Raw genomic sequence first — 8754 nt, 5'->3', positions numbered from 1 at the left:
AGAAAAAAAAAAAAAAAAAAAAAAAAAAAAAAAAAAGTGGAATGTGGATTAAATTAGTGGTTTTGGGGCTTTTAAGAACCAAAGCCTTATCAGCACACGTCATTGGAAATCTAATAAAACTCTGATGGGCCTGGGAGCTCCCTCTCCACAATGGTCCAGCAGAATACTGTGAAAACTAGGGAAGTAGATGATATAAGGTCCCTCTCCACCTAAACATCTAGTTTTCAAGGTACTTTGCCTCTGGAAGACAAATGTTGACTTGAGCTGCCCTGTTTCCTGAGCCCCTTTCTCCTAGACTAAGAGGCGGAGGTAATTCATCTTTCATACCTAAGATAGTGGCTCACAGCACTGACTGAGAACCACAGTGACAACTCCAATCCTGGGGCTCACCAACAGTGGACAGTGGTGACATATTTATTTAGCTTCACTGATCAGGGAGGCTACAGCAGATTCAATGCTGTCAAAATAGGCAAGCACTACTGTCAGCAGCAACACCCCAGCACATTTCAACAGCATCCAAGCCTCATGGCCTATAGTCTCATTTTAAAAAGCCAGCTTGAAAGCAAAGGGCAATTTAAAATGCTGATGGAGAACTTCACTGAAAAAGCACAATTCAACTGCTATGTCCACTGTAAGAAAAGCTAAGAACTCAGATATAAAAGGACTTAAATGGCAAATAAAACACAATATCAGCATTTAAAAACACTGTAATTTTCAGTTCAGAAGATGCCCCCTCCCTTGCCTGGCCCTGTTGAGCAGGCCTCTTAGTGACAGCTGTACAGAACGCAGTGGATGACCTCCACCTAGCTCAAAGGGGCAGCGCTTCAGCAAGCTATGTGCTGGGACAGTGGGACTCACGTTTAAGTGTCAGAGGCTGTAGAGCAGCCATGCCCTACGCCTGACCTGAAGCCTCACACATCCTGGTCCTGCCCTTCAGAGATCTTGTGAGTAACCTCAACTCTTGGGAAAGTGACCAGAAACTAAAACAGCCGGATTCCTGCCATGTTTCCCAAGTCTTTCTCCAGAGCCTGATCTATTTATTTATTTATTTATTTGGTACCAGGGATCAAACTCAGGACCTTGCGCTTGCGAGGCAGGTGGTGGCACCACTGAGCTACACCTCTGGCCCTGCCAGTCTATTTTAAACTCTGCTGTTAGCCCTACTTTCAGCCAATGCAACTTGGGAGGGTACAGCTGCAACCCCAGAAAGAGGGCTCCTATCTGAATAAGCACCAAACAAATGGCATCCCTCAATGACACCTGCAAATCAGCCCTTATCCTTAAAATATCTAGAATTAATTTGATATGGACAGGATCTCCTAGCCTCATATGCAAGCAAACATATCAGCTACCTCAAGGACAATAACTCATAATCTTACTCTACGATAGACGCTCGATTCTTATTTTAATATATTTTAAGGTTAAGAGATTCTATGGCACTGTTTTTGTTGGTTCTTTTAGGTGTCACAGTACCATTTTAATTCTTAGAATATTCTAACCTGCAAAGTTAAGCAAAATTAATACAGAAAAAATGCTGTGTACATCCTTAATGGGAAATCCTAGTACGTTCAGGCAACTTATCACTTTTGTGTTGAGGAAAGCGGGGACCGGGATTAAGACCAAGGTATCTAAAAACAAGGCTATTTATACAGCGCCAGAACAGGAAAGTTCAGATGACAAGGCCATCCCGGCAGCTCAAGGTCGGTTTGTGCCTCAGTGCTTCAGACCTAATTCCGCCACATGACAGCTGCACAAAGTTGGCAGTGACCACAGCGAGCTGTCTTCCTCCACGCAACACCACCTTCCGCAGTGCAGCTGTCTTTGAGCTACGTAGTACAGGTCTCACTAGTATCCTGGCTGTTCAGTTTTCCACTTGTGGACCCCCGACAAGCCTGCTAGATCATGCCAGTGTTTGAACTTGGTGAGGAGTACACCATTAGGGGCAGGGGAGTTAGCTCAGTGGTGCTGCCGCCTGCCTCGCAAGAGCAAGGTCCTGAGTTCGATCCCTGGTGTCAAAAAAAAAGAAAAACGGATCACCGTTAGACCCCAGAAGTCAATACTGGCTGTGTGTGGACACAGCTATGACATACACTCAGCTTCTTCACAACTTGGTCTAAACACTGGGTTCGCATACTGCAGGGTCCAAGCTGACACCTGAGACAGGCTTATTTTCAGACACCTGCTAGACAGCACCCACAGCTTTCAGACTGGAACCAGCTGAGCTGTTTTAAGTGTTTAAGTTCTTTAGTCAGAGGGTACATTCAGATCGTGACCCTACACAGACTGTCCCAAGGGGTGTGTGTGTATAAGACACTTCAAAGCCCAGCCAATGTACCACAGGTGTTGGGCTGGTGACCTCAGAGCCAGTGGTATTTAACATCAACTTTCCTGAGGGTAGGACTATATAATATAGCTCAGTCATAGACCAAGAGATCAGGATGTTCAACAGACAGGAAGGGAAAGAAAACCCACCTCTTAAGAGCAAGAACTAGTCCAAAAGTGACTAGATGTCACGGCCTTGTTCAATGAGAAGCAGTAGTCAGAGATCTAAAGAGCAGAGCTTCCTCCCTGTATGGAGAGAGGGAGGGAGGGGGGCCACTAGTTGTGCACAAAAATCCAATCCCAATCTGATTCTGTTTCTGCTCCCAATTCTTCTCTCTGCTCATCTGAGAACGGCAGGCAGAGAGTTTTCTAACCTCCTGCCTCCTAAATCTGCCTCTTGCTCCCACAGCATGCAGGCAGGTGCTCAGCTGGTGATAAGGGGACTGGGTGCCCTGAAATCAGAGCAGCAGGAGAAAACAAAAAAGCTTAGAAGTCAGAGGTAATTTTAATTACTACGGATGTGCAGTTCTTGATTGCCTCGCCCTTTTTCAGCTTGGGACAAAATAATTAAGGAAATGTTTTTCAGGGCTTGGGCATCATGGTGAGGCTCCTTGCCAGGGCCTAGAAAAAAAAAAAACAATCTGACGTTATACTTTGCCAAAGATCAGCTACCCAACAGCACCTCAAACCACTTTGTGAGCAGGAAAGGAACAAAGGGCACAGAATTAGAACGTGTTAGCAAATGCCACCATGCAGAACACTCAACTTTATTTGTTTTATTTATATATTTAACAATTCTAAAGTATTTACTTCTTGCTTTGACAAAAAATGAAAAATATAGGAGCACTGACTCCTCTTTAGGAGAAAAGGGTTATATGTACAGCTATGGAGAGTTACGGTTCCTCCTTTACATACAAAGAAAAATATTAATAAAAAAGTGCTTCATTGATCAAAAAAGGGCTAAAAGCTGCAAGCATTATTCACACTGTACATCAGACCCAAGAAACCCGTATCATAACCTCTTGGCACCGTTCACTAGGAACTTCACAATCTTCAATTACACTGATTTCTCCCTGCCTGCACAAGACCACGTAGTGTGGAGAAGAACTACACCATCTAAGTATGGACTCTGCTGTTGTGGAAGTCGGGGTCATGCTCCAGACGCTCTGGGATCTGCCTGGACTGACAGTGCCAGGGAAGGTGTCTGGGCCACGTGTAACCACACTCAAGGACACGTAGGAGCCACCTTCCTGAGACAGCTAGCCCTCGGCCAGAGAACTGCTTCCGAAGGGGAAGAGGAGTACCGGGAAGGATGAGACAAGCGTTCCATGACCTCACCCTACCTCCTAGCCATGAGGTTAGGCCGTCACCACTTTTCAGTAGAGCCAAATGTAGCCCTTCCCCAAGAGGGAGGGCAGGCACAAAACATGGAGCCAACCTTACAGAGCACAGACCTATACATCTCTCCACCCTTCCCCATACTCATTTTCACCACAAATATTCTTGATTTAAGGCTCTTTTTGGACCACACGAAATCTGAGGACAGGTACCCTCCTCTAAGCCATGTCCCTTCTCTAAGAAACCCTGCAAAGTCACCAACTAACCCTTCGCTGCCGGCCACCAGATATTGGGCATAGGCTCACTCTGACAGCCAGCGCTGCCAAGGGAAGGAGGAGGAAGGCTATTATTTGTGGGGACCTTTCTAACTCTAAAGGCTGATTTTACCCATTAAATGGGAGATCTATGATTTGTTTGGTTTGGGAATGGGAATTTTTGGAACCCTGAGTCTGGATTTCCCTGTGCTGGCTGAGGAAAAGAGACTGACTGGGGCATCAGACCCTGGAATGGGGCTCCTGGGTATGCCTGGGCTCAGGGGAGGCCTTGGCCACAGCAGCGAGATACCACACTGTGGCCAGTGTGCACTCATGGCTGAGGAAGCACTACCCAGCCTACCCAGGGAACAGCCCCCTGAAAGTGAAGGGAGCCCTAGACAATCTGGGTCAAGTTAAAAACAGAATCCCACGGGGAACAACATGCTGACCACCCATCCCCAGCCCCTCATTTGCCTCGGAGCGCACACACCTTCCTTCCCAACATGAGTCTGGGGTTCCATACGCTATGTGCTGCTCCCTCCAAATGCCAAGCCTGCATATCTGTGAGGTGGATGAGCCCAGCCTCTCAGGAGGGAGAGCCACGGGGGGAGTGTTCTTGGGAAGACACTTCCAGCCTCTTCACGCCAAGATTTCCCAACCAGTCTGATGTGGTGGTGGCATGAGGAATGCTCACAAATACTAGTACCGGCTGGCTTTCCTGTCCTCTGTCTCAGGCCTCTACTCCTGGTTCTGACCAGTCTCCTCCACCACGAAGCATCATGCCATCCCTCAGTGTGCCTGACAGCAGTTACAGGGGGCCTGGCAACCTCTGGTCTTCCATTAAAAAAAAAAAAAAAAGACAACCTGGGGACCTTTTCTTTTTTTGAATGCAGAGGCAGGACCGAAAAGGGAAGAGGGGCTGAAAGAAAAATCAATCTACAATCCAGTGGCACATCCCAATTTCTGTCACTCTGTACAGGCGGTTCCATGCCCCATTCCAAAATGCATGGGCCTCTCAGTCTTCCCAGGCTTCAGGGGCCTCTCAGAGGAACAGCAGCTTGGCCTCTGCCCACCTCAGGTCACTAAGCTTCAGTTTGAAGTGGCAGCAATGGGCTTATCCAGTTCAAGGTCAATGCTGGAGCTCGTGGGATGTAGGCTGCTATAGCAAGCCTTGCACACTCGACTGGGTTCAAAGAGCTGCTGGCTAGGAACCGGAACCTTCTGGTTACAACAACTGGAGCAGAATACGTTCCCACAATTCCTTGAGATGAGAAGAAACAAACAAAAGTTAGTTTCGGCTGGCAGATATATGCAGTGGGAGAACCTCAGAAGACAAAATTTTGCTGTGTGTTATGTGGATGTGCTGGAGACTCCTCTGAGATTAAACACTGGGCAGGGAAGACATCTTTACCTGGCGGAATCACAGGTCACTTTCACTTTGGGGCCAGACACTTGCCTGCCTTACTACAATGGCTCAAGGTTATCAGGTGAGTAGGATGTGCTCAAAAGAAATCTGTAAGAACAAATGGCTCCAGCAGCAGCTGCTGCTAGCTCCACGGGAAAGTCCTGACCCAGGAACTCACCCGATGGTCATACCCAGCTGGGCAATGGCCCCGGTGTAACTTGTGACCAATGACAATCTCAAGTCAAATGGAGCTGTCTCTGGGGCCCTCAGAGGAGACAATCACCCAGCCCTGCTGAGGTAAGGAGCCTCGCCTAAGGGCTACTGCCCTAAAGGCTCAGAGGGAGCAACCTGGGAAACCAGACTGCTGCCATCTAATACTGCTCTTTAGGGAGCATGCACAGCCAGGAGTCAAGCAGCCCGTGATGCATGCTCAGAGTGGAAGAGGAGAGGTGAAAGGATAAGCGCGTGGAGAAGCACATGTGCACACACATCCCTTATTAGACAGCTGTCAGTCAGTGATGGCCTACCACCTTCCTCTATGTATCTCCAGGGAAACTTAGGGCTCTGCACAAGGGCCTGAATGCACACAGGCCCAAGCCACCCTCTCCACCTCCAGCAAAAGCCCTGCTCTGATGAATCTGAAGTACAGATCCATACATCCTGACCAATACCTGTCACAGCTAAGAGAAAAGAGACGGATACAGGATGAGTTTCTGCCTGTCTTACAACCTACTTTTGCTGGGCCCTAAAGTATAAGCCAAACCCAATGAGCCCAGGATAGGAAATTCCAAGGGGCCTGACACAGCCTATCAAAGACTAGAGGAAGGCATCTACAGGAAAAAAGCACCTTTCAACCAGCATCACTCACTACTTTTGCAGTGTGCTAGTCAGAATGCAGACCTACAACTGGATTAAGGGCACTCAGGCACAGAAGACAGCTCAGAGAGAAGAATACTATAAAAAGAAAAGGTAGTATATAGGGCATTGGAAAGAGAAGTAAAATGAACATACAAACTTTGTCTTCTAAAATTCAGTAGGTACCTTGTAACTATCTCTAAAAAGCATCAGTAAGAACCTGTGGTTACATGGGAAAATTTCCAAATGCCTACATTTCTTTAATGTACAAGCCAGAGTTCACCTCAAAAGCCTGACATGAATTTCAATGGTTAAGCTTTTCTACCTGACTTCTTTCAGGGGACCCAGAAAGACCTGGATGGGGTCTTCCCTTAAAGTCTTCCATGCTAAAGTAATTCTCTTGGAAGAGCATCTCTATTCAGATCTCTCTTTAAAAACAAAACAAGAGTAGTAGTGCTATCTGACCTGGAAGTTACTAGAATCATCTCAGTCAATGACTGACACAAAGAAATAGCCCTGAAAACCCAACTGGCTCCTCACAAGATCAGCCCCTGCAGAAGCATCACTTCTTGTCAAAAGCAAGATGGACAGGCTGACTGGGAAGTCAGGAGGGAAGCACCTGCTGCAGCTGGAGACTCACCCTCAACAGTCTCCTCTTATCAGCTGCTGTGGATTCCTCTAAGCCTATCTGTTCGCCTGTGCTCCCTAACCCCAAGCTTCAACCCAATGAGTGCAGAGAGGGGGAATAACAAACAGCATTAGTGTGAAGTTATTGTAGATGTGCAGACATCACAGACAGGTTGTTGCAAATGCTCACCACGTTTGATCAACACGGTCAGTGTCCCTGCAAGGAGGGGAGAAAGAGCTCAGAGAAGAAGCCAACCAAAGACATTTGGGCTTGGGGTGCAAGATGGGAAAATATATGTTCCTAGAAGCATCATTAGTAGACAAAGAGGTTAATCCATTTTCAAGCCAGGCTCACTTCTGTGGGTGAGCCATGGCATGATTCTGATAAGCTTCCTATTCCAAGAAGACTGAACATCTGCCAGACGGTCACCACCCCAGCTGGGCCAAAGCATCTCTAGTAATTCACTACAAGGAGGAGAGAAAAGTTGGGAGCCCTAAGGATTAAAGACTGTTCTCAGCTATTACTACTAATCCCTCCAGCTATACCTGATCATTAATGTCTTAAAGGTTAAGTTTGGAACCCTGGAGCAGAGAAGGAGCAGGAAAATAAAGTTCTCTGACCACAGCCAGAAAACTGTTTTTGTTCATAGTAACCACGTTGCATTTTACACCGGGAATAAGACACAGTGATTTGAGTGGTACTGCCCCACCAATCGGGGAGACAAAACAAAAAGATATCATTTACCCACTTCAAAATTTAATAGTGATCACTCTAAACTAGACCAAAGATACCAAATGCAGTTTTGCAAACACACGAGATCCCAGGGTCTGCTCAGTCAGAACACTTCCAGTAGGAAGCCTGCTACATTCCACTCTGCAAGCTGTGTACCCTCTATACCCTGGGCCATCTGACCATACCCCCAATATACCTGCAGTGGTGTTTCCTGCTGGCGAGCCAGAAGGCACTGTCACACGCATAGCAGTGGGCAGCCAGGTGGTCAGGGAGCCAACGGGTCATCTACAAAACAGACGGGGCCAGTTTAGTGACAGGAAATGGGCCATCCAGCTGGAGCCAACAGAGCCATGCTGGTCACAGCAAGAGTCACAAGGACCACATAAGCTCCTGTGGCACCAACTCAACAGGTCTGATATCAACAGTACAAGAAAGGCGTCCAAAGCATTTCCCTGGAGGTGACATAAAGTGGCAGGCAGCAGCACCCTGGTCACCCTGGCAAGGATCCAATTCATGGAGACAATGAAGCAAGAAGGCCAGCTCACTGAATCTCCCTGGCTTAGAAATGATGGACTTGATGTAGGTTCACAGGAACTGAGACGCCAGAGGCTCAAGGCTAACTGCTCTTCCTTGGCCAGGGGAATGGGGCAGGGATGAGGGTAGAGAAAAACTGCAAACAGTTGCATGGATGGCACTCAGAGCAGGGGTTGAGCCTGTACCTCTGTGTCCTGTTTATCCACCTGCTCCCAGCTGGCTTCAGAGAAAATCTCTGTGCTGCAGCGAGACAAACAGTTCTGATCCAGATTGCTTTCCGAGTCGGGTATTGAAGTCTGTTGGCAAACAAACATAGCTGAACAGAATGAACCTGGTCTCCTCCCAAAAGAAGAAAGGGCTTGGTGAAGAAGGGAGCACTGGGGACTATGTGTGAGCCTGAGTGCTAGGGCTGCTGAATTTGCAGATGAATTAGTCACTGAACTTTGTGTTGAACAACTGCAGACAGGACTGAGCTGAGCTGAAAAGAGGACACATGGCTTGGATACAGTGACATCAGAGAGGAAAGAAAGGCCTTAGGGTTCAGAGAGTGAGGACAGAAGTGACCAGGATGAGTGCACACTCCCAGTTTCAGCTGCTCTGGTGGGTCTGTTGATGCAACCTTGCCACTTAGTTAAAACAGTGCTTTGGCTATGCCCTCATTTCTCTGAAGGACTCTTTGGAACAAC

At 47.5% G+C, this 8754-nt stretch overlaps 1 protein-coding gene across 5 annotated transcripts in view; it reads right to left on the bottom strand.

Annotated features, from left to right (window-relative positions):
- Positions 1-59: 59 nt before the first annotated feature.
- Mtmr3 (myotubularin related protein 3) overlaps positions 60-8754 on the bottom strand; it is a 75499-nt gene continuing 66804 nt past the window's right edge. The window contains exons 17-21 of one of the 5 annotated variants that reach the window (XR_004516753.1): positions 8254-8364; positions 7731-7819; positions 6992-7018; positions 2473-5175; positions 61-2006 (exon numbers count right to left, since the gene is read on the bottom strand). Coding sequence is in view for 4 of the 5 variants with exons in the window: in XM_010603755.3 (XP_010602057.1) it covers positions 5004-5175; positions 6992-7018; positions 7731-7819; positions 8254-8364 (399 nt within the window). In the remaining variant the exon portion in view is untranslated. Of the gene's footprint in view, positions 5176-6991; positions 7019-7730; positions 7820-8253; positions 8365-8754 lie in introns of all 5 variants that reach the window. The other 4 variants (XM_010603755.3, XM_010603758.2, XM_010603759.3 and 1 more) reach the window with 4 other exon arrangements.

This window comes from Fukomys damarensis, unplaced genomic scaffold (genome assembly GCF_012274545.1).
Source record: "Fukomys damarensis isolate Sample0158 unplaced genomic scaffold, DMR_v1.0_HiC HiC_scaffold_12, whole genome shotgun sequence".
NCBI lineage: Eukaryota > Metazoa > Chordata > Mammalia > Rodentia > Bathyergidae > Fukomys > Fukomys damarensis.
This window is presented reverse-complemented; position numbering and strand designations above follow the sequence as displayed.